The sequence below is a fragment of the Capricornis sumatraensis genome, chromosome 2 (genome assembly GCF_032405125.1).
Source record: "Capricornis sumatraensis isolate serow.1 chromosome 2, serow.2, whole genome shotgun sequence".
In the NCBI taxonomy this organism is placed as follows: Eukaryota; Metazoa; Chordata; class Mammalia; order Artiodactyla; family Bovidae; genus Capricornis; species Capricornis sumatraensis.
Genome location: NC_091070.1, coordinates 66,583,136 through 66,609,635, shown reverse-complemented (window position 1 = coordinate 66,609,635; position 26,500 = coordinate 66,583,136). Strand labels below are relative to the sequence as shown.

General features: G+C 55.9%; 1 protein-coding gene across 3 annotated transcripts; it reads left to right on the top strand.

Moving 5' to 3' along the window:
• Nucleotides 1-3,652: 3,652 nt before the first annotated feature.
• Nucleotides 3,653-24,884, top strand: BAHD1 (bromo adjacent homology domain containing 1). 3 transcript variants are annotated; one of them, XM_068964826.1, is made up of 7 exons: nt 3,653-3,743; nt 17,875-19,314; nt 21,258-21,637; nt 22,588-22,747; nt 23,144-23,220; nt 23,971-24,071; nt 24,541-24,884. In XM_068964826.1, exons 2-7 carry the CDS (start codon nt 17,889-17,891, stop codon nt 24,728-24,730), a joined length of 2,334 nt encoding a protein of 777 aa, XP_068820927.1. In that variant the 5' UTR covers nt 3,653-3,743; nt 17,875-17,888; the 3' UTR covers nt 24,731-24,884. The 3 variants fall into 3 exon arrangements, with proteins under 3 accessions (XP_068820927.1, XP_068820928.1, XP_068820926.1); XM_068964827.1 differs by having other exon boundaries at nt 21,255-21,637; nt 23,980-24,071; XM_068964825.1 differs by having other exon boundaries at nt 21,255-21,637.
• Nucleotides 24,885-26,500: the final 1,616 nt, after the last annotated feature.

The following is a 26,500-nucleotide window of genomic DNA, read 5'->3' as shown; positions in this document are numbered from 1 at the left end:
CGGCCGCTTTTAAATGATGTGCTGGTATCCCTGCCCCAAGGCACCTTGACCTCCAGTTTGTCCAGTGGGGCTGAGGGACTAGGTAGCTCAGTTAGTGATCCTGACTCCTAGAGTTCAGGCATTCTTGGGCGGGGGGAGGGAGGTGAAGGGGGAATGCAAGGGAGCTGCTGCCCCACTCTCAGGAAAGATGGGACCAGGGCGTGGAATGGAGGGGAAAGTGGTTACCGCCACCACTGCAATGACTGCGCTGCCCCGGTGGGGTGCCTTGTCCGGTGCCAGGTGGTTGGAACTGAGGGCAGGCGGTCTGCAGGGACTGCGGCGGGCAGTGGGGGAGGTGCCTGGCGGCTGGACTGGAGATGACGGAGCAGCCAGTCTGTCCCGGCTGTCAGTCTGGTCGTACGTGGTGGGGGAGGGGTGTGCAGCGTGTTTTCTCTCAGCCCTGGATGTTTTCCCTCTCGCATCTCCCTCACTGCTCTCCCGTTCTGAGGCAGTTAACCCTTCGTGATGAGTCTGAAGGGGCAGGGAGAGTCCCTGCCTCCAGGCTCCAGGCTCTGGAGACCTGATGAATCCAGTCCTCTCTCCAGATGAAGCAACAAATCCTTTTCAGTGGGGGACCCCTTGGGCTGCTGGGTGTGCCAGGGTGAGGAAAGGTGAGGGTTCCCCCTGGCTTTGGCACAGCCTTGGTGGAATGGGGTGGGGGCAGCATTCATTCAGGAAAGGTTTAGCGGAAGAGGTGGAGCCCTTCTACACCTGGGACTGGAAAGGAAGGAAGCCCAGGTGAAGAGGTCCTTGGAAGTGGGGTGAAGGAGAAGGAAGACCAAAAGGTCCCTTGGGGAACAGGCATGGTGTGCAGCCCCTGGCTTCTTGGCTGGCTTGTTGACCAGCACTGACAAAGGGGATGCGGAACAGAGGTAGATTGGGGGCTGACATAGGAGGAACATGAAGTGCCTTTCACCAGCTTGTCTCCAAACCATAGCTCACTCGGAGCCTCCTGGGGCAAAGGAGACAGCCACCCACATGGGGGAGGCTCTGAGAGTAGAATTCCTCCGGCTGCTGGGCAGGCTGGGCAGGCTAGGTAGGCTGGAATGGGCTCTCATGACCACTCTGCCTCCTCTCCAATCATTGGTCCCTTTTATTCCTTCCACCAGGGCCCCAAATAAAGACAACTCTTTCCCCACTATCCCAGCCCAGGGCCATTAGATCTTCACTCCTAGATGCTGGGGAAAAGTCCAGTCCTCCATCTTCACCCTGCAACTACTTCTTAGGCCGAGCTCGGGCTTCCTGCCACTTGGGTCTCCTTCCCTTTGACTAGGTACATTTTTCTGAACCTCTTGGCCTCGATCTCTGCCCATTAGTGGGCATGAAGCCAAGGTCACCATAGGCTGAGCTGCTGACAGGGGTCCCTTCCCCTCTTCTGCCTTGGTTCTAGGCTGCCAGCATGGCGTGGCTTAGCTCCAGCGGTCACCTCTGCTGTTACCCTCTACCACTGGGCTCTTATGAGGGGTGGGGGGGTGTCATCCTAAAGGACAGACTGTGACAGGGGGATGGGGTATTTTGTGATGTGAGGGTAGGGCTGGCCTGATGGTAATGGGGAGACCACTGGGAATCTTTGTCCTGGGAGGCTCAGAGAGGGGGAAAATCCCTTAGTGTTGTTCTACTTTTATAGGTTTAGAGACATTGCTTTCCATAAGGGTGTGAAGTAGGAGAAGTAGGGGACAGTTGTCTGAGAAGGACCTGGCCCTTTGAGAAGAGGCTGTGCCACTGTCTTAGCTTTCAGCTTCCATTCACACCCTGTTCAGTGGCCTCCTTCTTTAAACATGTCCCACAACACAGCAAAGACAGTCTGGGCCCCATCGATAGCTCTACAGGCAAACAACAATTTCCCAGCCACAGGGGCTGGCCGCCCTGATCTTCAATAGAGAGCTGAGTCTCAGGGTCTAGGAAAAGCTAGGCACAATGTGCGGTGCAGGAGAAACACGCCAAGGCTGGGTTTCTCCTCTTGCCTAGGAGCCCCAGCACTGGGGTCCTTCTCTCTTGTCAGAGGTGTTCCTCCACCCAGTCTCTCCCTGGGCTACTCCCAGGCTCTAGTGACTCGATACTACCCTTTTTGCTGCGCCTCCTTTTACCTCCTAAAGCTCCCCTCCCCCGCCTGAATTTGGAATGAGGCTTTGTTCTAGGGTGGACTCAGCATTACTCAAGAACCTACTATGTGCGCATCCAGGGCTTGCTGAAGTGAAGCCGTTTGCCGGCTCTGGCACTACAAGGTGCCCAAGACACAGTCCCTTCCCGCACCTCCCAGGGACTCCCACACCTCCATGTGACCTCAGCCTGCTGTGCCCACCCACCCCGCTGACCCCGCGGAGCGTGCTCGGGCTTGGAAAGGCACGTCTGTGGGTGTGAGACGGAGCCACAGCATTCGGTGACTAGGGGGAAGCCAGGTAAGTGTCCACACTTGGTCCCATCCTCGCTTGGGGACGCGAGGGAGGGAGTCCAGCCTGGGCTGTCAGGCTGCCCGCCCCCACCTCCCTCCCCCGGAGAGCTCGGATGTTCCCCGCGGTAGTGGAAGAGGGTGTGTGGGTGTCAAGGACTCACAGACCAGGCTCTGCTGTCGGCTGCAAATGGATGAGGGTTCCACACTCTGCTTCTAAGAAGGGTGAATTAGGAGCTGGAATCGGGGGTGGTAGGTGAAGGGGAGAAAGAGAAAAAAGAGATGCGGGTGAGGGGTTACCAAGCCAGGACCGACCTTGCTTGAAAGGAAAGGAGACGTGGCAGGCAGGGAAGTCGGAAAGATGAGGCAAGGGCGGGAGGGGCTTCTCAGCAGTCGGGGCCCTTTCGTTGGAGTCTGGGGCCCTTTCTGCAGGAAAGGGGGGTTGTCCTCGCTTGATTTTCAGCTGGTCTTCCCGAAGCTTTGCCCTAGGGGCAGCAGCCGCTGGCGAGCGTGGGGGTGGTCCTCGGCCCGCAGTTTTCTCTCGAGGGTGTCGGAGAGGAGAAGGGGGACGAGGGATGTAGAGAGGTGACCGCCAGGGGGGGTGAGATTAGATTTCGGGGTGGGGGGTATCAGCTAGGGGATTGGGGCTCCAGGGTCGGGTCACCATGGGATACTGGCTCATGTTCCGGAGATGAGAAAATCCAAGAAGCCGGCAAAGAAAACCACCTTCCTCCACCACCCTTGGCACCGTACCCCTCCCCCCAGGCCCCACCACTCCCCGCACCGCCTCCCCCGGCCGCCTCGTGCTGCCCCCTGCGTTGGGACGACCGACCCACGGTTCTGATTGGTTGGAGACCGGGAGGGGGAGCCGAGGGCCGGATTGGCTGGCGGGGCCAGCGCAGGGCGGGGCGGCTGATTGGCGGAGCTGGCAGAGGGGCGCGCTGCTGATTGGCTGGGGACGAGGAAGCAGGAAGGAGGGCGGCGGAGGCTCAGCTCTCGGGGAGTTTGTGGGGGAACCGCGAGCGGCGTAGCGGATCCCGGAGCCCGGCCCCCGCCGCCCGCCCGTCCGGCTGCCTGCCCCGCCCGTCCGGCCCCCGCCGTCCGCCCGCCCCGGCCAGGCGCGCCCGCCCCCCCGACGGCCCCGCCCGGCTGCGGCCCCCGCTCCGCCCGCCCGGCCCCGGCCCCCAGGAGGAGGCGCTGACGCAGCAGCGTGGAGCCCGGGAATTGAGCGCCCCCGGGGGGTTCCAGCCGCCGGATTCCAGCCCGGCCGGGGCCTGCGGGCGCCCAGAGCCGCGCCGTCCGCGCCGCCGTCCCGGTGAGCTAGGGGCCTCGGTCGAGGAGGGGGGAAGGGGCGAGCGGGCGGGCGGGAGCAAACGAGGGAGGCAGACGAGTGAAGGAGAGAGGACCGGTCGCCCGTCAGCGCGCCCCACCGAGCGCGCAGCGCCGCCGCCCCCGCCAGCCCGGGAAGGGACGGACGGACGGACGACGCGAAGCAGGTGCGGCCGCTCGCTCGCTCGCGCCGCCTCTCTCCCCCGGGTCCGGCGCCACGGTCCCGCCATCGGGGAGCGCGGAGCGCCTCGAGGTGACAGCCCCCGGGGGCCGCCCGCTTCGCAGGCCGGGGGCGGGGTGGGTGGCGGCCGCCGGGTGGCAGCTTGGCCGGGTGGCGGCGGCGCGGGCGTCCCGGGCCGCGGAGGGCGGGAGGACGCCGGTCGTTTCTTGGCCTCGGAGGAGCCGGCTCGCCTCCGAGTGCGCGGGCGGCGAGGCCCCCGCCCCCCCGTGCCCCCTCCCCCCATCGCGGTCCCCGAGGCAAGGGGCCGCGGCCGGGGGCGGCGCCGCGGGATCTCCCGCACAGGGTGGGGGGCGCCCTCCCGCGCTGGGAGCTGACCGGTTATTGCTGGATGGGGGGCAGGGGGTGGGGGCCACGCCAGGGCGGGGGTAGTATAGACTCGACCTGATCGGACTGGGAGGAAGGGAGGCGCCGAAGAAGGAAAGGAACCGGTTCGAGAAGCGAGTGTGGGCCGCGAGAGGCCCGTGCGGAGCGGCGGCCGAGTCCGAGGTGGGGCGGGGGGATCGAAGTTGTCAGACCGCCTCCAAGTGACAGCGGGACCTAGTGCTCGCGGCCGGGCCTGGCCCTGCCCTGCCCGCCTCGCCGCCTCTTCTCCGGGGCCGGGGGCCGGGTCAGGTCGGGCCCGAGGGGCCCGCTTGGCGGCGAAGCGCCGGACAAAGGCGGCGCCGGAGCGGGCGCAGGTGGTGGCGTCGGGGAGGGGAGCGGGTCCGAGCCACCCACCCCGAGGGGCGGGCGACCGGGCCGGACTCTGCCCCGGGGATTGCGGGGGCCGGGGCGACCGCCGGGAGGAGCTGCGGCACTGGCTCATGATTCCAGCCTCGGATCGACTTGCTGTTCTGGAAAGAGTGGGGTCGAGCCAGTGGGGCAGAGGTGGGGGTGTGCACGCAGTGGGCTTGGCCAGTGGTTACCCGGTTGCTGGACTTGCCCAAGAGACAGTTCAGTGAGGAGCTCTAGAGCCTGCCAGGAATGAGGTGTTTCGGCGAGAAGAGTCTGCCCAAAAGGTTAATCCCACCTGGGACATCTCCTAGTCTCCCGTTGTCACTGGTCTTAAGAGGGCAGAAGACCAGCTGGACTGGGGACTAGGAGATACCTCCCAGAAGTGCTCCTGGACAACCGTCTTAAGCACTTTTCTTTAGCGAAAGAAGGTGCTCACAGAGAGAAAGGAGAAGCTGAGTTGAGGGAGGAATTTAATGATTAAGTTTAAAAGGTTTCCTATTCCCTGAGAGACTTTCCTCCCACTCTTTCCACGGCCGTGCCTTCTGAAAAAGAGCGAAAAGGGCCCCAGAGAGACCGTGTGTTCTGGAGGAACACCACTGTCCTTGACCAACTAGAGGACATTTGGGAACCAGTGGCTTAAGCCGTGAGCCCCTCTTACCCCACCAGTGACCAAGCTGGGTGCTGGTTTTCCAGTTGTAAAAACCCACTCAGTGTTCCGGTGCTCTATCCTGTGATCCCATGCTTAATGGAAGAGTTGGGACCACAAAAACAGACTCAGGGTGTTTAGAGTGTAGACTTTTGTTAAAAATCCAGGTCCCACCTGGGGAAGGTTTTGATGATGAGCTGCTCCCAGCTGTGGTTGAGTATAATCCCTCTTTGGGAAAGCAGCCTGTCACCCCTGTTAGTCTGAGCATGGAGTTAATTCATGGCCGCCCTCTGTCCCTCTCCCCAGGAGGGTCTAGACCCCAGCCTGGGTGGAGTTGAGGCTTGTGGGAAAGAAAGGGAGGTATTACCTCATGCAGGAGACTTAAAGTTTTTTTCTGAGGGAATTTAATTGTATGTCTAAGGTCCAGAGGATGATGAAGCATCTCAAGGTCTTTGTATCTTCTGCGGGGCTACCCAGTGTGCATGTGATTCTTTTGGGGGCATCAGAAGGGGGTGACCTGGTCTGGCCACCAGAACTGAAAGGAGAATGGCCAAAACAATGGTTCCCTCTTTGGCTCTCACCTGGCAGGAGACTCATGCAAGTCAGATCAAGTAGTTAAGAGTTTGCTCTGTAGAGTTTAGCCAGTGAAGAGTTTCTCTTCTTTCTATCTCCCTCTCTTTCTTCCTTTCTGTTGCCCTGCTGTTCCCATGTCAGGCCTATGTTGTTGTCATGGCCTTCCTTTCCCTCTTGTTTGTACTGGCCCTTCTGATCCATTTCCATACACAGCTGCTAGATCATTCATAAAGCACTCCTTCCCCTATGTCACTCCCCTACCCACAAACTTACAGTGACTCCCCGTTTCCTGCAGTCTCATCCTGGACAGTGTCCCTTAAGGCTTTCCCCTAGCCCCGATGTGCTGAACAGGTTTATCACCCTGCCTCTTTGCTCCTCTTGACTTCCCCAGTTGTCCCCAGTTAAGAGTCCCTTGCCGCCTCCTTCTCCTGCCTGAACCCTACTCATTCTTCATTTCAGACCACTCCAGGCCAGCGTTGCTTGCCTCTGAGATTGTGACCCTGGGTTTTATAACATGGCACCCTCTTGAGTGCTTTTGTTCTTTGGAAGTTTCTTAAGGATAAGGACAGTATGAGTATTAAACCTGTGTGTGCCTGAGTATTCCAGGATTTGTGATACAGTGCTGTGGATGTCATTTTTATTGAATGAATAAAAGCAGTTGACTGCTTAGTTGAGTGGGAGCAGAGGGGAAACCTGCCCTTCTGTTTCGCCAGAACTCCAGATAATATGGAGTCCTCGGTGGTTTCCGACCTTTTCTGCCTAAGGCACATACATAGGGCGTGTTTGGGGTGCTTTAGCGTGGGGAGCAAATGATTGCTTCTGATTTTCCAGCTGGTGAAGAGTCTGTCTTGTGGATTGCTCACATGACACCATATAGACATGAATTGGAAAAGGGCTGTAATCCTGTTTTCCTCCTACCTCACCAGGCCATTCTCCCCACCCGGCTTTGCTGCTCTTATGCAATTTTCCTTGTTGTCCATGCTAAATGAATCCATATGTTTTATCTCTTCTCAATCCTGGGTGTAAATATGGGAGAAAACGCGGTGCTGAGAGCAGAAGAGAAAGATTCCTGTTCTGGCCTGTGAATGGGGCTTTGGGGACTGATGTTGGAGGAGATGTTTATAGGGGCATCGCTGACATGGGAGGCATGATCAGCCCCACACTGGACCCATCAGAAAGGACAGCTTATGATCCCAGCTCTCTCGGAACTTCCATTTTTTGTTTACTACCAACCCTGGACCATGGGGAGATGGGAGAGAGGGCTGGTGACTGGTTTGAGTCTAAACAGTGGAAAAAATAAATTCTGCATCCACCCCCTTTCCCCCAAACCTCCCCTTTGTGCCCCAGTTTGATGATTAATGGACCAGCATTTCCCTTCTAAGCGGGAAAGCCACCCCTCACAGTTGCCATGGCAATGCAGACCGCTCCCCCGTCAATTAAAAAAAAAAAATCTGTACTAGTTCTCTCCTCCTTGCTTCTACAGTAGCAGGAGACAGGCTACCTCTGAATGAATATCCTGGCCTCTCTTCTCAGCTGCCCAGGCTGTTTTCTCTGTGTGTCCTAAAACACAGCCCTTCCTCTTTTCTGAGGTTCATCTGAGTTTCTTCACTCTGAACAAATCGTGCCCCTCTTAGATCCAGCAGCCCATGGAACACTGTTACAAAGAAGCAGAGAAATTTTCTGCCTTTTTATTCATCCACAATGTAGATTAAAAACCAGAAAGAACCTTCTTCTATCTTTTCCTTTGGGCTTAAAAAAAAAAAGTCCCTCCACACCATCTCTGGTTTGTAGAGGCTTAAGTTCGGGAGCATTCTGACATCCTTAAAGGAAGTTTCAGTAAACCTGGAAGGGATTCAACCTTCAACATGAGTAGTTCACATTGGAGTTCTATGGGGATTTTCGATTTATTTTCATTCCTCCCCACCTCTCTGTCCCAGCACTCAGGAGGACTTGTGTGTTTTCATTTTTATCTGTTCTTACTCCTCTTGGCCTTGCTCCGGCAACATCTGGCCTGAGCGCCCTGTCGCAAGGTGAGTCATTAAAGAGGGGGAAAAAAAATCTTAAGGGGAAAAAGTTGAGAGGCAGCCTGTGTCGAACTAAGGCTGCCAGTTGAAGCTGCCGGGTTTATGGAGCATTATACGAACAGCCCCAACATTAAAGGGCCTCCGTTTTATGAATGGGTTGTGAGGAATGTAAATAAAGCAGCATCTCTCAATGGGGAAGCATTTTACATAAGCAGTACTACCCTGGCCCAAGCATTTATGGGAATTTGCTAGCATAGTCTGGCAGGACTCACTTCCTTTGTGAACTTGCCATTGTGCTGGGGACTTTGGAGGGACAAGAAGAGTGCGCTTGGACACAGAAGGCAGCCCCAGCACTCTGCTCTGCGGGTCCCCAGCCTTGATGGGCCAGCTCACCCTGAGAAGATGGAGTCAAGAGCCTGTAGTGATTAGAAGCGTAGGCTCCCGGGGCCTGGGGTCCTGAGATTCTGCAGGTTCCCGCTTCACCTTCAGGCTGCTTCGACCTCCAAGGAACAAGGGACAGGGAGGTCCTGGGTGATGAAATCCTGCCCGGTTTTATGGGAGGCACCTAACTGGAGTAAAATAGACTGGTTTGAATTTCAGCTCCTTTGTTTCCCTTGCCCACCTCCTGGTTCTGCCACTAATGAGCAGTAAACCAGCTAATAGGGAGAAGGGACGAAGAGCAGCAGCAGTCGGGGGTGCTGCAGGCTGCCTGCTCAGGGCCAGACAAGTGCCCTTCGCTCCACTGAGCTGGCTTTGCAGAGCGGCTGAGCACTAGCCTGGCCCTGGGTTCCAACGGAGGGATTGCTGTCCTGCCCTAGGCAACTTGGTCTAGAAGCTGAGGGTCTGAGGATTGTGGGTTTGGTGAGCAGGCCTCAGGGCAAAGTCATGTCCAGGAGTTTGTATCATGTCCTAAGAAGGATTTTCATCCAGATTCCATTTTTCCCAGTGAGAAACACCTGCAAAGTTGGGTGGTTATTAACCTGACTCAGCCTCCCACCAAATAATAATAATAATAATACCCTTGAGATAGATCCTCTGCAAGCATCAGGAGTAAAAGAATGGCTTTTTCTCTCAGCCTCCCTGAGGTTTTGAAACGGGAACTTATTTCTGAGGCACCATAATAACCAAGTTACCAGGACAAAAAAATGACAGTAACTCGTCTTAGTTAACGGGATCAAGCCAAGCAGACACTCAGGGCCTACGTTTTTTGGTGTGTTGCTGTCTCTTGTGACCCCCAGGCCTCATCTGGAGTGGTGCTGGCCCCAGCGGGAGATTTGCTTCTGGCCTGGGTACTGTGGAGTCTGAGAAGGGGAGGGTCTGCCGGAGACTTAGCCCAGAGCTCCACTGTCCCTTCCATTCTCAATGCCTGTTCCAAGCCTTCACCCTCCTTAGATGCAGCTCTTTCAGTTTCCTGCGTGAAGAGGAGAGGGGTGGCCCACACTCAAGCCCTTCTCCAACTGCAGCTGCATGTCTAAAAGTGTCTGGAGAAAATTCAGTTTGTTAATCATGTTTTCATCTGGTCAGATGGTTTAGAGGTGTATTGTTATTGGCCATGCCATGTGACTTTAGTCCTCCAACCAGGATTTGAACCCCAGCCCGGCAGTGGAAGCATCACATCCTAAGTGCTGGACTGCCAGGGAATGCCCTAGAGTTGAATTATTAGTTTTTAGAGGACCTTTGTAGATATCACAGGAAAGGTATTAGGGTGCTGCTTGATGCCAGGATATTGTGATGTGTATATCAGAATGGAAGATGGAGTCAGGTTTGGCAAGCCTGTCTCAGTATTGGGGGCAGAGCTGTTCTCTGCCTGGAGGGGTTCACACAGTTTGGACAGAGTGTAGAAAAAATTGTAAAATGGATAAAATGACTGCAAGAGATGATCATCAGGGAGAATTGGAAGGACTTGAATTTATTCAGCCCAAAGAGGTAGCCAAGAGGTCAGGTAATACGTCTTTGAATATTAAGATGACTGATTGGAGTGTGTTGACCGAATTTCAGTCTTCATTGCAGTTCGTGCTGGAGATTTCATCTGATTCAAGAGACGTGGTTAGGATGGCGGGGGGCGGGGAGTGGACTATAGATTCTTTTCCTAGATTTTTCCTGTAAAATCAAGAAAACCTGTCTTTGCAGCCCCTATCCTTTTCAAAGATATAAAATGGGTTTGTTTTAGAAGTACATCTAAGAACATACTGGGAACTTTGAGTAGACTCTTCTGTAGAAACAGTCTGTAAAACTATGTATATGTTCCCTGGCCAGTATATAGATGCCATTTAATCGTAGTACATCTTCAATTCCTTTGTGGTGAAAAATCAAGAAAAACTAATAATGTGTTAATGCCAATACTTAAAACAGCTCAGAAAAGCAAAATCGCACATGCAGGATTATTGGCCTGTGACTCAGCCAGCAGCCATCCTGTGTTGCGGTTCGGGGCGTGGACTTGGGGACTGACACCAGCTGCCCTGCCTCTGCCCTTGATGGTGCGGGAGTGTGGGCAAGTTCTCTTACCTCTCTGTGCTTCTGTTTTCTCCTTGTTAGGATGAGATGATAACAGCCCCCAGGGGGTGGGGAGTGGCAAGGATGAATGAGAGTGATGGTGACTGTAAGATGTGGAATGAGAGAAATATTCTCCCGAGATAGCTGAGCAGGTTGGGAGGGAGAAGGATGGTAGTGGAAGAAGGTTGTGCTGTGTAACATGAGAGAATTCCTAAAGTAGCCCATTGAACTGTGGATTACACTAAAGAGGCATGGTGGACTCCTAGGGATGAGGGAGAGCTTTGAGGTCAGAGTTTCTTGTCCTGGGCTCCAAGTGGTGCCATCAGCCTAGGGTAGAAATGTTATATGAAGGGGAGCAGGTGGGCAGCCAGATCTTCATTTGTTCAGCAAGCTCTTCACAAGCCCTGTGGATGAGATTTACTGGTAAGGAAGGCAGACCCCGCCTGTCCTGGTAGAGCTTGCATAATGGGAGTGGCACTAAACACTTAGTCAGTTAGTGAGATATTCAGGTTAGGTGCCTGTAACTCTAGTAGGGGTTGCCTGTGGTTCTGTTTGTGCTGGCGGAATGTTGGGAAAGCCTGGTCTTGGGTCTTGTTCCCCATGGCTGTTTCATTCAGGGAGGTCAGCACTTCGCTGGGAAGGCCGAGGGCAGAGCTCCCATGTTGGCCTGGCTGGCCAGTTTCTTCATTCAAGACACTAGATAGCACCTCTGGTCTTGGCAAGCCATCTTAGACATCTAAGTTATTGGTTCCTGGAGTGTCCTGGTGGTTGAACCAGCCACATACCCTTTGCCATTCTTTGGCAAGTGCCTGGAGCAGGCTGGTGAGCTGATGTGTTTTTTGGAGAACAGGGCATCAGTCCTTGAGGCTTCCTCCTGGTGGGCCTGTTGCTGAGCCTTGAGGCTCCGTGGCCCTGTTCCTGCTGTTTCTCTTCCGCACTTTCACTGCCAGGAACAAATAGGTCCTGCCCCAGCAGGAGATTTGCTTCTGGCCTGGGCACTGTGGAGTCTGAGAAGGGGAGGGTCTGCCGGAGACTTAGCCCAGAGCTCCACTGTCCCTCAGCCTGGAGTAATTCTGTATGGAGCCAGTGGTGGGCAGTCTGGGGAAAGTTGCCTTCGTCTCCTGCCCTTTCCAAATGTTTGTGAAGCAAATTTTCTAGGGTGCTACCCATTTCCCACTGGGCTTGGTACACCTGGCATGAAGTAGACCCTCAGGAAGAAGCTGGAAGTTGCGGCTCGGGTGTGCCCTCTGGGAAGCTGCTTTGGAGCTAAGTTCTCTCCACCAAGCTCTGAGCATTCTGCCACAGCCCTCTTACAGACTCTTGTCCTCTATCTTCCTAACAGCTCAAGCTCCAGTTGCCCAGTCTGTTTTGCACTTTCCCTCAGCTCTTAGCCTGATAACTTGATATGTAGGGGGCAAGAATGAGCTTGTGTTGATTGCCTGTTGTATACCATTCTTATTTAATCGGGTGCTCACAACTCTGCTGTGTCGATCAGGAAACCAAGGTTCAGGAAGTTCAAGCTGTTCGTTGATCGAGCCCACTTGGGATTAATGGCAACATAAAGTGGCTTCCAGCCCTGTGTGGGTCTCACCTCGCTGAGTTGTGGCGAGGGGCCAGCAAAATGTTGGCCGAATGAGCAAAGGTCACAAGAGGTGCCGTGTGCCCGGGCGTGAGTGGCGGGCACTCTGGCTTAGCTAGACCGACGCCTGCCCTGAGAGGTCTGCCTGGTGCACACTGGAGCAGGGCCCCTGAAAGAAACTAGGGGAGGCAAGTCACCTTTGGCAAGGACTTGTGCCTTTAAAAGAAAGCCTCTAAAGACTAGTTTTGTATTGCATGTGATTACCTTCTAATTTGTCAGATTTGAGTTTCTTAGAGCAGAGCACTGCAATATGACTAAAATACAATGCTCTCTGCCCACTGTCCCAGCTCAGGGGGCTGTGTGTATAGATTGATTCTAGATCCAAGGGGTAGATCTTGTCTGCCTTACTCTCAGCCCCTTCCCTGCAGGAGGGGCCTTGCCCTGAGACTAGGAACTGACTGTTTCCAGTGAGAAAGAGGAGATTCCACCTATTCTACTGTCCTTGTATTCCTGTGTGCGCATGCTAAGTCGCTCAGTCACATCTGACTCTTTTGAAACCCTATGGACTGTAGCCTGCCAGGCTTCTCTGCCCATGGGATTCTCCAGGCAAGAACACTGGAATGGGTTGCCATGCTCTTCTCCAGGGAAATCATCCCAACCCATGGATTGAACCATCGTCTCTTACATATCCTGCATTGACAGGCGGGTTCTTTACCAGTCGGATACAGATCAACTTAGCACACACGTGCATGACATCTGACTTTGTGTCCAGAGCCAGAAGTTCATGGAGGTTCTAGACACCTGTGTGTCTGGGCGCTCCTGCAGGGAGGGTCAGAGTGGACAGGAGTAGCCAACGCTGGGGCTGTGGGACTGGGCTGGTTGGCACCCTGGACCTTGTGTCAGGTAGGGGTGGACCTTTCCTGTACCACTGCTCCCACCTCTCTGGGCTTTTGGGAGCCCCCAGTGTGAAGTGTGAGGAGCAGGTGGTCTGACAGACAAGAGATAGGCTTGGTGCCTCCAGGGCAGGTGAACCCAGCTCCTCAGATGGCCGCCAGACCCCGGGGCAGCCTGTAAAACCAGCCTCATCCAGACGGGGCAGGCCAGTTCTCTTTGGTCGGCCACGGCGCTTCCTGCCCAGGAGTTTGTAGGAGCCCAGCCTGACTGCAGAGTGAATCGAGTACCCACAGCAAGTGAGGCTGAATGGGCACCAGGGAGGCCTTCTCTCCTCAGGGGCAGAACCCTGGGGCTTGAGCTCTGCGCTGCCAGAGCTAAGACTCCTGCTCTCTCGGTGCCTGTGCTGAAGCCACAGTCAGATGGTGGCAGCAGGCAGTGCATGCTCTCTGTCCCATCCCCCAGGTCTTGAGCATCTGAAGATCTCGCCTTTCTTGTTTCTTGGAGGCCTGGAGCTGTTGTTCAGGGTCTGTGGGATACAGTTTCTGCCCCTGCCCTCTGGCTGCATTGTAAACGGAGCCCCTCACCGTCACCTCGCACTGGGTCCCTCTCGGGAAAGCAGTGGCGCTGCCGAGTTCCCCGGGGTGGACTCTTGGGTGTTTTCAGTGGAACAGTTGCAGGGCAGGGTTCAGATGTAGGCTCCGTTTTCAGAGTTCTCACCCCCCGCCCCCCGGCTCTGGCCTCCTAGTGTGGGGATTTGAGGGCCACGGTTGGGCTGCCCTCCCCTGTCTGTGGATCTGAAAGAGGGGGATCCCCGGGATGTTGGCCTGCTTGGCTCCTGCATGGTGACTAGTATCATTCTCACCACCACTCTTAAGTAAGCTTCCTTCTGATGTGTCTCTTTGGGATGAGGAATCTGATGTTCAGCAAATTTAAGTAAGTTATTCATGATGGGCAGACTTGGCGTTTAAATCCAGGTCTGCCTGACTTAAAGCTTTGGTTTTTTCCATTTTACCAGCTCTGGGGGATTCAAGAGATACCAGCCGCATCTTTACTTGGCTTTATCACAAGAATTTCGGCAGCTTCACCTTTCTGTTTTTCCATGAAGTAATATCAACTGAGTTTAAAAGAACAGTAGCTTGCCTTTGTGCTCTTGCTGCTTTTCTTCTCTGATAGAAGCTTCAAGAAACTCAGTGTCCATTTGAAAGTATTACTCCTTTGAGAGGTGGGGATTATTCCAAAAGAGATTGCAGAGGTGGGCAGTGCTTAGCTTGGTGCCAGCTGCCTGGCTTTAGGTGTAATTGTAGGGAGGTGGCTTGGGGCAGGGCCTTTCTTGACCCTCACCCAAGGGGCCACCTGGGTCAGCTCTTGCCTAACTAAGACACCCCCTCCAAGTACTCCCTCCCATTAAGAATAAACCAAAAAGCTAGAATTTAAAGTGCAGTGGTAAGAGAAGTTTTAGGAAGAGCATTGGGGTGGGGGTGGGGTGGGGTGGGGCATGGGTCCTGAACCCCTAAGGGTGAGGTGGGGGCGTGGTCTAGAGCCGGGTAATTTAGGGAGACCCCCTGGCAGGGCTAAGGGCCGCTTTCCAGCCTAGTGCAGCCTCTGCAGGAGTGAAGCAGACTTGACCTGCTCACTCAGGCCCCCACCCCACTCCTTTCCCCTCTGGTGCCAGTGGCCCATCTCCTCCAGGCCTTTGACCTGCTCTCACACACAGTACCTTGGGGTGTGCTCCACCTGGCCTAGTGGGTGGTGGGGGCTGGGTACAAGGTGCTGCTACAGTTTGAGGGTAAACTCTCCTTTTTCTGTTTCTGTGGAGATAACTTCACACAGCCAGGCAGACTTGTGATTTTGGATTCAGCTTGTGATTCAATGGGTCTTCAGCTCTGAGGACCACCAAACAGCCACTATGCTTCATGGCAGCTGTCAGACTGGTTTTCTTCAGTAAGAGCTTGCTTGACATGGTCTCGGCAAGCTGTAATATGCCCTGGGGAGTCTCTCCTAGGAACCTTCTCCCAAGGGGGCCCAGACTACCTGTCCCTGGGAAGACAGGGCTTCCCAAAGAAAAGGAAGGTAGTCCGAGAACCTAGGCACCCTGGTGGTGTGTTGGCAGTGGTAGGAAGTTCCTGGTTGAGCTAGTCTGTAAGTGGGAGAGACAGATGGAGGAGCTTGGCAGAGCTGGAAGGGAAACCAAGCTTTCCTGGTTCAATGGGATCTTCCCTCATTGAGCTAGGCCCCCCTGCAGGTTAGAGAGGCCCTGGCAGGCTGGGCAGGGAAAAGTTGCTGCCGAAGTTCTCACACGTCCATCTGGCTTCAAAGCATGACTCACTCTCTTCAGCCTGGAGTGAGTGCAGTAGGCAGCAGAGACCCCAGCCTCTTCTGGGAGGTTGTTGGGGGGGTGCCGTGGCTGCCTTAGGCACCACATGAGAGCTGGGAGTTGTTCTGCGGGTGACGAGATTTGGCAGATTCAGGGGAGGCTCGCAGGAGGCCTTTATGCTTGATTTGGAAATGTGACTTGCACCCTGTGATTTACTAGGCTTCCCTGGAGCGTTAGCCTCAGGGATAGTGAGTGTCCCTGAGGGACTGGAGGGCTGAGAGGGAGATGCAAGAGTGAGATCCTCTGCAGGAAACAAGTTCTCAGGTTCTGGGGACAGCTCCCGAAAGTGGAAGGCTCCCCTCCTAATCTTCCATGTTGAGAGGGAAAGACTGAGTGGGACCAAGTATCCCAGAATCCCTGGGCCATCCACGCATGTGGCCAGTCTACCAGCCAACTAGGGGTGGAGAACAGACCAAGTCCTTCCTCGGTCTAAGAATTCTTCATTGACCAGACTTGAAAACACCTCCCTCTGTTTGCTTTCCATTTCCCATCTACCCCTCCTTATTCTGCACTTGGTGTCCATGTCCTTAAAGGCCAGGTGACCTCAGCCTTGGCCACCAGCCATTTCCAGGCTGATTGCTGTAGTCACTTGGGGCCTGTTGAGGGGCTCTGGCCCCTGCTCAGCTGTGTGGTCTGTTCACTGTTCTCCAGGCATTCTGGGAGTGGAGGAGGCCTGGGTGCGGACTTCCCCAGGAAATAGATGTCCTTCTCCTTGTCCTTGCTCCTTCACCTCCGGCACAGGGGTGCCCTGCCAGTGAGGGAAGGGCCTGGGGTTGTAAGCACCTGGGATGCTTTTGAAGGTGAAATGAGGCATTGCTAATAAGCGTGCTGAGCAATCAGGGATGGGTGGTCCCCCTGATGAGAAGCAAGAAAGAGTCTTGGGGAGCCTAGCAGATGCCTGGAATTTTTCAGGAGCACTGCAGTCTGTGCTTCAGGAATGAATGGATTTGCCTTCTGTGACTCTCTGTCCTGCCTGGGGCCTGGTCTCTGGATATGCAGGTCCCCGCACGTGGCCAGAGCAATGCCTGGCATGCTGCCTCCCTTTTCCAGTTTTCCAAGTTCTTTCTCAGGGCTGAGGGAAACCCACGCTGCCCTCAGCCTGGTTTTTGAAGCACTGTTTCTCACCTAGTCTGGTTTATCTCTGGAGAGAAGAGACCCAGTGATCCCAGACACTGGCCCAAGGCCACAGGAGCTACTGGAAGGGCTCTGGACTCCCTGGGAGCCCTCAGGCTTGGGACTTTAAGGGTTAAATCCTGGCCCTGCAGGGACTGCTCCCAGCTCCTCTGGTGGAGTGAGAGTGAATAACAATAGCAGTAGGGAAATTAAATTGAAAAGCCAGAGGGGGGTCGCAGAATGCTGGCGAGGGCAGAGCCCAGTCTGACATCTTACTTGGCATCACCTGGCTTTGTTGGAGTATAGGTAGAAAGTGAACAGACCACCACCCGGGGAAGGGCCGGGGAGGGAGCCTCCCACCCTGCCCCTCAATTCTTCATTGCCTATGCCATGCCAGCTTCCTGCACACAGCCTACTTTGGCCTTTTTCATTTAGGAGGAGACTCAGGGGGCCCCAGGTATGTGGGAGGTAGGGGTATCTGCCATGCACATTTAGGGGGTGATGTCTGGTCATGGGCATTATCCTGGGGCTCTAGGTTTCCTGTGATTCTCTCTTCCATCCTGCCCCTTTCTGGCATCTTGCCTACCTGGAGGGAGTCCTGATAAAAAAGGCTGGACTAACATGGCTGAGCGGCTTTGTCCCGAGTCAGTTCTTCCCTTTGGTACTTTCTTTTCCCAGCTCTTGGTGGCTGGTGGACTTTCAAGGCTGTACCACAGGTCTAGAGTGTGGTCCGTGGGTCTCCTACCTGGGACACTGGCCCAAAGCTTACTGCCATCCCTCCCCCAGGTACTGGGCTGTTTGGAATCTGAACTAAGGTGGGGCTGGCTCCAGGGCCTGGGTTATACCTCCCCTCACAGGCTCCTCACATCCTTCAGGGGGCTTTGCAGCAATACCCAGGTTATGGCTGTCCACTGTACTTGCCAGGCAGGTGTCCTCACAGACTAGACTTGGCCTTCTCCACAGCCCAGCAGGCAGGTTCCTCATCTCAGCTTGTCACTGTCCATCTCCTTGTCCTCCTTGGCCAATCTCAGAGGGCCCAGGAAAGGGGAGGATTGATCATGTCTTTGAGGGACTAGATGGACTCCCACCACCCAAGCCTCTATCCTGTCTCAGTGTCCTCAGAGTCTCTTCCTGTCCTGTGATGAATATCCAGTGGGAGAAAAACAGGTGGAAACAGCTGCAAATTTTGTCCCCAGCCTTTCTGTCTTCTGATTCTAGGTTTGCATTGCGCCATAGGCTCCCCAGGTGCTCGGTTCAGAGGAGAGTGGGGTAGCCAGTCCAGGCACAGCTGCTGGTAGCCTGACCCCACTAGACTTTTGCACTCTGGAAGAGGGGTCCTAAGAAAATCCAGGCTGGGAATTAAGTGAGGGTAGGCCAGAGTTATTGCAGCAGGTGCTGGAAGGGCTTCAGTTGGGGAGAAGGCAGACCAGGACAGACTTTTCTCATTGCCTGCTTCCGTCCTGCAGGTTGGAGATACTCCATGACACACACTCGGAGGAAGTCTCTGCCCATGCTGAGTTCGGGCCCCACAGGCCACCAGGAGCCTCTGCAAATGGAAGGCAGCAGTGTGGAGCAGCGGGGAGAGGGCGTGGAGCCCGGACCTCCTGAGAGCACAGAGCACCTTACAGGGCGCCGCAAGAACTACCCACTGCGGAAGCGCCCATTAGTTCCCGAGAAGCCCAAGGCCTGCAAAGTGCTGCTGACCCGCCTGGAGAACGTAGCCGGTCCACAGAGTGCAGATGAGGCTGATGAGCTACCCCCCGACCTGCCCAAGCCCCCTAGCCCAACCCCATCCAGCGAGGACACTGGCCTCTCACAGCCCCGCAAGCGGCGCCTGGCCTCCCTCAACGCCGAGGCCCTCAATAACCTGCTGCTGGAGCGGGAGGAGACCGGCAGCCTGGTGGGCACCCGCCGCAGCCGAGGGGGAGACCCCCACCGCAGCCGGGACCGTGACCGGGCCGCTGGAGGCTGGGCCTCCTCTAAGAAGCGGCCCCGGCTTGGGAACCTCGGAGAAGGAAGTCGGGACCTGTCTCCAGAGCTGGCACCAGATGAAGGGGCCCGCAGAGATGGTGATCCAACTCCCAAGAGACTGGCCAGCCTGAATGCAGCTGCCTTCCTGAAGCTGAGCCAGGAGCGGGAGCTCCCCCTGCGCCCGCCTCGTGCCCACCCTGAAGCAGATGGGCACTCTGCGGAGCCACCAGCACCCAAGGGCCTGAGGCCTAAGTGGGCCAAGGTCAATGGCAAGAACTATCCCAAGGCCCGACAGGGGGCTGGCTCTGGGGAGGCTGCAGGCCCACCTAGCTGGCAAGGGTGCCCCGAGGAGTCTTGGCCATCTGCTCCCCATCGTGGGCCAGCCAGCCAGCCACCTTACCAGCCCCTGAGCAAGGCTCTGGAGAGCCCCTTGGGGCTGCGGCCACAGCTGCCCCTGCTGATGGGGGGCCAGGCAGCCCTGAAGCCGGAGCCTGGGCGCCCAGGGGAGGAGTCACCTGCCCCCAAGCAGGAACTGCACCAGCCCTCGTTCCCCACACCACAACTCTCCCCACTCCCGATGCCTGGCAACCCTGCTGACTACAATGGCCTGTATGGTCGGCCTGAGCTCACCGCATTGGGCAACTTCTATCTGTACTGCAGCCAAGACGGGCTGCAGTGTGGGGGCTACTCTTCCTGCCCCATGCTCCCCGAGGGCAAGCTGTCCCCAGTGGCTGCACCTAATGAGGGGCTTCTCTTGGCTCCAAGCTCAGTGCCTGCAGGCACCCCTTTCCAGCACCCTCCATGGGGTTCTCGCTATTGCTCCGACGAGGATACTGGAGCGAATGGCTACAGCATCTGTGAAATGTTGTCCACGTCTCTTACCCACTTCGGCACTACCTGTGGCGGCTGCCCCTACAAAATGCCTTTTGCAGCAGGTATGCCTTCCTAGAGGTGGGGTATCCCAGGGCATCTCTGAGATGCGGTGTCCCAGGAGGGTGGGCCGTGGACTGGGGTGGGGTGCCTTGGCATCTACAACTGCATGGGAAGGCTAGGGGTTTTGAGAAGGGCGGATTCCCCTGATTTTGTGTGATCCGCCTAGGAAATTCCAGGAAAGAGGCCCATGTTTAGTTCTCAGCAGCCCTGCTGTGTCCCTGCCGTCTGTAGAGGTTTCTAGACTTGGCAGTTGGCAGCACTGTGGTGGTAGAAAGGGCAAGGACAGTCTCTCCTGCCTCCCCTCTGGGATACCCATTCTTAGACTTTGAGTAGCAAGTTAGATGTTGAAATTAGCGCTTGTGCCATGTTGTTCCCATGTCCCTTTTGCCTTCCTTGAGGAAAACTAGAATTCCTTACTTCCCAGGAACCCAGATCATCTGCTTGCCAACCAAGTGCAGTATCCATGGGAGGGATGGTGGATACCAGGCCTGGTAGGTGGTGCCAGCTGTATCAGGATAGTTTCATCCTGGCCGTACAGGCCTTGAAAGAGAAGTAATGCTCACACTTAGCATCGCCTTGCTAGGTGTGGACCAGGTGGGCACACCCGGAGAACAGACAGGCTGCTGTTGGGGCCTGTGGCTTTGGTGTGTACCTTCCCAGCAAGATCAGACACCTGAGAGTCTCATGCTGTAGCTGATGAGACAGCCCTAAGTGATCTCTCTGCCCCCACACTGGCAGGAGTGTCTTCACATGCCTCTCCAGGCTCCCTTCCGGGCGGAAATGACACAACCAGAGCCATGCTGGCCAGCACGTCTGCCGTGCTGCTGGTGAAGTGAGGGGCCATGCCTTCTCAGGGCTTTCTGCCTTCTCCTCCACAGCCTTTCTCTAAGGGGTCTATAAAACAACTTAATAGACCGCTTGACTCTCGCCAGACTTGTTGTTTCAGGTTCTGGCGTGAGTAGGAGCTCTGGAGAAATGAGAACAAGCTTTTATTTCTCTTCTGTACCACTCCCTAAGTTTAGTCACCTAACCCGTGGGACCCTAGACCCTTAGCCCTTTGCCCTGGGACACCAGTAAGCACCATGTGCCAGGTGCTTGTTCTTGGTGCTTTATATATGGGAGGCCATACGGCATGTTAATTGAGCACAGAGTTTGTGGCCAGACTGAAATGTTCTCCCCAACCACGTGATTGATTGTGTGACAAACCAGTAAGCGCTCTGTGTCTCAGTTTCCTTAATTGTAAAATGAGAGTAGTGGTACCCACCTCATGGGCTTGTTGTAAGGATGAGATGAATTGATAGAAAAATACTTAGGACATACTACATGATACTTGAAACTACTGCTTCTGTGGCAAGGCACTGAGAGGTAAAGGGACTTGCCTGAGGTCACACAGCTGGCGAGTGGCAGATCAGGGACTCACATCCTCATCTAGCTTCAGATCCCCTGCTCCCAAGCACTGTGGAGGCCTTTAGAAAAGGAATATTAAGTCAGAGCTAGAGATGCTGTTCCCATTCTCCTTCTTTCAGGCTAGAAGAGGAGGTGGAGATGTCTGTGGGCCGGTCTCCCAAGGTCAAGGAACACCCTTGGCAGTCACTGATCATCTACCTTAAGGGCCTCTGACCCCACCCGCCACTGCATTGACCTTTGGGTTCACACTTAGAATTAAGATGGAAGCAGGTTTCCCTGATAGCTCAGTTGGTAAAGAATACGCCTGCAATGCCGGAGACCTGGGTTCAGTCCCTGGGTTGGGAAGATCCCCTGGAGAAGGGAAAGGCTATCCACTCCAGTATTCTGGCCTGGGGAATTCCACGGACTGTATGTTCCATGGGGTCGCAGAGTCGGACACGACTGAGCGACTTTCACTCTCAGACTCTGAAAGCAGATGTGCTGGGGATTCACTGCTTGTCCTTACCTGCCTTGATTCCCTCTCTCATTTTCCCAGAAGGCTGCAGATCCCTGGGCCAGCTGGAATTTCCTCTCCCGGCAGCCGGCCACCCTGCCTCACCTGCCCACCCCCTCCTGGGGTGCCCTGTGCCCAGCGTGCCACCTGCAGCAGAGCCCGTCCCCCATCTTCAGACACCCACCTCGGAGCCCCAGACAGTAGCCCGCGCGTGCCCTCAGAGCGCCAAGCCTCCTAGTGGCTCCAAGTCAGGTCTGCGCACGGGCTCCAGCTGTAGGCACACTGCGCGGAGCAAGGCCGCCCGCAGGCCCAGCCACCCTAAGCAGCCTCGTGTCCAGCGCCCACGCCCCCGCCGCCGTCGCCGCCGCCGCACTAATGGCTGGGTGCCCGTCGGGGCTGCCTGCGAGAAGGCCGTCTATGTCTTGGTGAGCGCCAGCTCCCAGCCGATGGGGAGAAGGGAGGGTGGTGGCAGGGACACAGGACCTGCAGCGAGGTGGATCCCAGGAACCCCATCTCTGGCCACTCTGAGAGGTGACAAGGGGTTCCAGCTCAGTTTTACCCTGGGGAGGTGATCACGCTGCCCCAGCCTGCTCCCCCAGCCCCTCCTGATCCGGTGTCCTGTGCCTTGGGGAGTCAGGGAATACATAGTCAGTCACAGCTGGTGGCTGCCATCTCCATCACTGACTCTCAGAGAGGCCTCCTGATGAGTCTTCACCTCTCATCCTGGATTGTAAAGTAGAGGACTTCCCTGGAGACTTTTTGGACAAATATGTACAGGGGAAATGGGGATAAGCATAGGAAATTAGTGACACAGGAATGTCTGGGATGATGAGAAGAATGTCGGCTAAAATGTATCGAGCACTTCTGAGGGGCCAGAACTGAGTGAAATTTTTGCATGCATTATCTGCTTTCATCCCCGCCACTGCCCTGTGAGGTACGCCGCACCCTGTGGTCCTGTAACTACCCTCATTTGAAGACAGGCTTAGCAGTAGATTAAGTAATTTGCCCAAGGCTTCGCCACTTACCGTGGTGGTTTTAAGAGTCAAAATCAGACTGTCCATTAGGAAACTTGAGGACTTCCCGGTGCTGGGGGCTTGGAGTGTGAAAGCCGGCTATCAGGGGTGAGGTATTCAGACACAGCCCCAGAAGTTTTGAGTCACTCTCTTAGCTCTGCTCTCATTTATCGCCCTTTGTCCCACTCTGTCCCAAAAGCCAGGCTCAGGGAGGAGGGGACAGAGCGCTCACCGCTTTTGTAGTCTGCTGTCCACAGTGGTTTGACTGCTCTGAGGAGATCACAGAGGGAAACAACATCACTCCCTCCCCATGCTGAGTGTGGCCCCACAAGCCTTGTTTGTGTCACTGGTTTGTTGCTCAGGATGAACCGGAACCAGCCATTCGAAAGAGCTACCAGGCAGTGGAGCGGCATGGAGAGACCATCCGAGTCCGGGACACTGTCCTGCTCAAGTCAGGCCCTCGAAAGACGTCCACACCTTATGTGGCCAAGATCTCTGCCCTCTGGGAGAACCCCGAATCAGGTACCCCCTGCCTAGAGTCCAACTGGGCATTAGTGTCCCGCGTTCTTAGCAGAGTCTGCCTCCCTCTAAGCCAACGTCTGTCTGTTGCTCAGGGAGACAGCCTTGGGCTGGGCTTGGATCAGCTCATTAATCTTTCCGGCTATCAGGGGCTGGGCACCCATCACCCTGCCTCACCTGTCAGTGCCTTTTTCTCCTTCTTCCTCCACACCTAACAGCATTCTTGGCCACTGAGTTACCAGACTTGGCCCAAGCCAGGGGATGGGGTGGCCGGAGCTCGCAGGATTGGCCCAGGCTTTGAAGTTGGATGAGCCTCCAGGGCAGGTGGCTAGCCCGCCTGCCCATCTCAGTCATTCTGGAGTTGCCAGCTCAAGCCCTGATTGCTTCTGTTTCCCTCAGGAGAGCTGATGATGAGCCTCTTGTGGTATTACAGACCAGAGCACTTACAGGGTGGCCGCAGTCCCAGCATGCACGAGGTGAGATGCCTGGCGGCGGGAGGCAGGGGCATGGAGAGCATGGTGTGGAGCAGCAGCCTGGCTGGTCTGGCCCCTGAACTTGTCACCTGGGCCACCAGAGAACCTGGGGAGGGGCCAGAGTTGTAGCCTCTTTTCCTAAGACTGCCCAGTTCATGTGTCAGTGGGTCTTTTGTCCTAAAAGGCGGGGCAGAAAGGGGCCTCTCAGGCAGGGGGTGCCAGAATGGGAACAAGTATATACGTCCTCCTGGTGACAGGAAGGGGGAGTGCACACTTTTAGTGTCATGCGATGTGAGAGGGAGGGGAGGAAAGACTCTCCTGACACACCCGGGTATCTTCCAAGCTCTGCACTTGGAGAGGTGATGCCATCTGGGTGTGGTTGCTCCACCCCCAGACTGGACTCCCTTTTGCTCTTTTTCCCCTTGCTGGGACCTTTTTCCTCTAACCGGGAGGATGTGCACCAGCTCCTCTCTTCTCCCCTGGGCTGGGGTGGGGGTCAGGAGGCTGATCTTAGTCAGGGGCTAGAGCAGGCACCTGGCTCCTCCTGAGAAGGACAGGACCTAGGAGGAATGCCCTGGGCTGTTTGATGGGATCAGTTAGGCTGAAATTCCAGGAAAGCTCCTTGGCTTCCTGGGCGCTAGCTGGAGTTAGTCTATTTTGGGTCAGGAGTCCCAGCAGAGTTCATGTCCATCTTGCTCTTGGAGTTAGGTGCTTCCCACCCTGGTAGCCAACCTCCTTCTGTCTCCCCTTGAGCCTTTGCAGAATGAAGTTTTTGCATCACGACATCAAGACCAGAACAGTGTAGCCTGCATCGAAGAGAAGTGCTACGTGCTGACCTTTGCCGAGTACTGCAGGTGGGTGGCGCCCTGTACCCCTGGCTTGCCTCTCCCCTCAGACTCCCCAGACTATTCGTGGGTTGCCTGTGATCCCCAAGGGGATTTGACTCATTGGACCTGACCTCCTAGAACTTTTTTCCAGTCTGCTTCCATCATCTGATTTTTATAGGAAAAAAAATAAAATCGTTCCCTTTCTGAGGCAGAGTGAATTGGGACAGAGTTTCAGGGGTGGGGATGGTTACAGTACTGCTGTCAGAAGGCAATCAAGGAGAATTGGCAGGTGTTTGGTAGGGAGGTTCAGTAGGTGTGGGTCCCCAGTGACCAAGAAGATGGAGTGGTGGTTGGCAGAGAGGGCATAAGCCCCAGGACAGGAATGGAGGCAGCAGCTGCCCTTGGGGAGGCTGGAGGGGATGTCCAGCTCTCTGGGCAGGGTGGGGAAGGAACTGGTCTTCCTGCTAAGACAGCTGTGAATGGTGTGTCACTGCAGATTCTGTGCCATGGCCAAGCGCCGGGGCGAGGGGCTTCCTAGCCGAAAGACAGCACTGGTGCCCCCATCTGCGGACTACTCCACCCCGCCACACCGCACAGTGCCCGAGGACACGGACCCTGAACTGGTGTTTCTTTGCCGCCATGTTTATGACTTCCGCCATGGCCGCATCCTCAAGAACCCCCAGTAGCCTCCTCACACCCATGCTGGGGCTGCCCACGGGCAAATGGGGCTCAGGGCAGGGGGCACTGCTTGAAGCACAGCACTTGGTTAAGGGGCCACAGGAGCTCAAGGTGGCTGGCCTGTGGTTCTCTTGTGGGGGAGGGCAGGGGGCCCTGTGGGATTGGGCCCCGTGGGAGGGAAGGGGAGGCCAGGGTATAAGAAAAGCATCAGAACCCTCAGCTTGGCCCAGGGTGCCTCTCTGGGGTCCATGGGCAGAGGCTCCTAAAGAAGCAGTCTTCCCTGAGGCTGGGCCAAGCCTGAGGGGCATGGGCCCTGGAGGGACTGGGGGAAGGTCCTTCAGGAACCGTGCCCTTCTTGATCCTCCCCTGGGCCCTTCAGGGGGGCATGGGAGCCAGCTTTACCTCACCCACTGTGACCCGCTGCCTCCCCATTAGCCTGGGACCAGGCTCTCCCAGATTCTAGCACAGCTCGGAGCCCATTCCTTTGAGGCCTGGAGAGCCAGTGTCTGGCTCCCAGAGCGTTGACTTTCTCTTCCTGGACTTGGGGCCTTTTTCTGGCATTCCTCCTTTGCCCTTGCAGTAGCCCTTGGTGCTGGGACAAGTTACCAGCCCTCACAGTCATGGGTGTGGCCCCCTCGTGGGAGTCAGCTTCCTGTCCACCTCCTGGTGAAGGCCACCCAGCAGGTCTGGCTTCCCAGAAGTTAACTGATTAACGCGGGCTTTGTCATGTCTGGGAGAGCAGAAGAGAGCTGGGAGGGGGTGGGGGCAGGGGGCAAGGAAAATTGCTACCTGATTTATTGAAGACTTCTCCTCTTGCCTTACACTTGGAGGTTCTAGGAAACCTCTTGCAGAACTTCACACATGACTCTTCAAGCCACACCCACCTGAAATCAAACCAAAGGAGTGCTGTGGCTCTCTTTGCCCCCGACACCCCTTTCCCTAGTCTTTTGTAGATTGCACTAATTTACATCCCAGCAAGAATCAACACTGTATCAGTCCACAGACCTGCTGAGCTGCAGCCACTCACTCTAGGAGCTAAGGACCTGCATTTTTAGTTTGTTCCTGTTGCCAAGGGGCCCTGTTCTCACCTCATGCCACTCCCCAGAGTAGATTAGGAGGCTCAGCCCCCTGCTGTCCTTGCCAGGAGTAGGCCCTGGCCCTGGGGCACTCTGTGGGGGCTGGAGCAGCCTGGTTCTTTCCTATTTGTACCAAAGAGGAGCCTGACGGGGAGAGGGAGCGTGGCTTGGGCCTGGTGCTGGGCGCATGCTCAGCAATTCTGCAGGGTACCACCTTGGGGACAGGAGCCAAGCAGGGCAGGACTGGGTCCCCCTCCCCTAGAGAGGGGCGGACACAGACCCCACAGGCTGAGGAGGTTGCAGTGGGTGAGGACAGTTGGGCAGGAGCTGGAGAGGCAGGTGGGAGCAAACCCTGAGGGCACACCCAGCAGTCCCCAGCCCTGCCCTGTCCCTGCGCAGACGGCTCCTCCTGGACCATTCAGAGGTGAATTCACACATGGGAAACCCAGTCTCAAATCCCAAGGGAAGAAACTTGGGTCCCTTACTGAATAAGCTGTTTGGAGGAAGACATCAGTCAAGGAGGGTGGGGCAGTAAGAGAGGGTGGCAGAGTGGGAGCTGCTAAGGAGCCCAGCCTCACCCAGCAGGAGGAGCTCAGGCCTCCTCCAGGGAGGTGGGGTCCACTGCCCAGAACTTAAATGCTTTTGAAATCTCTTAGATGTGGAAATATTTTTTGAACCTGAAAATGCAGCTGGTAGAATTTC

Excerpts from the sequence above, each read along its gene's own strand:
- BAHD1 (XM_068964825.1), top strand. The coding sequence starts at position 17,889 with ATGACACACACTCGGAGGAAGTCTCTGCCCATGCTGAGTTCGGGCCCC. Across the intron at positions 19,315-21,254 it reads CAAAATGCCTTTTGCAGCAG|AAGGCTGCAGATCCCTGGGC; the intron begins GTATGCCTTCCT and ends TCATTTTCCCAG. Across the intron at positions 21,638-22,587 it reads AGAAGGCCGTCTATGTCTTG|GATGAACCGGAACCAGCCAT; the intron begins GTGAGCGCCAGC and ends TTTGTTGCTCAG.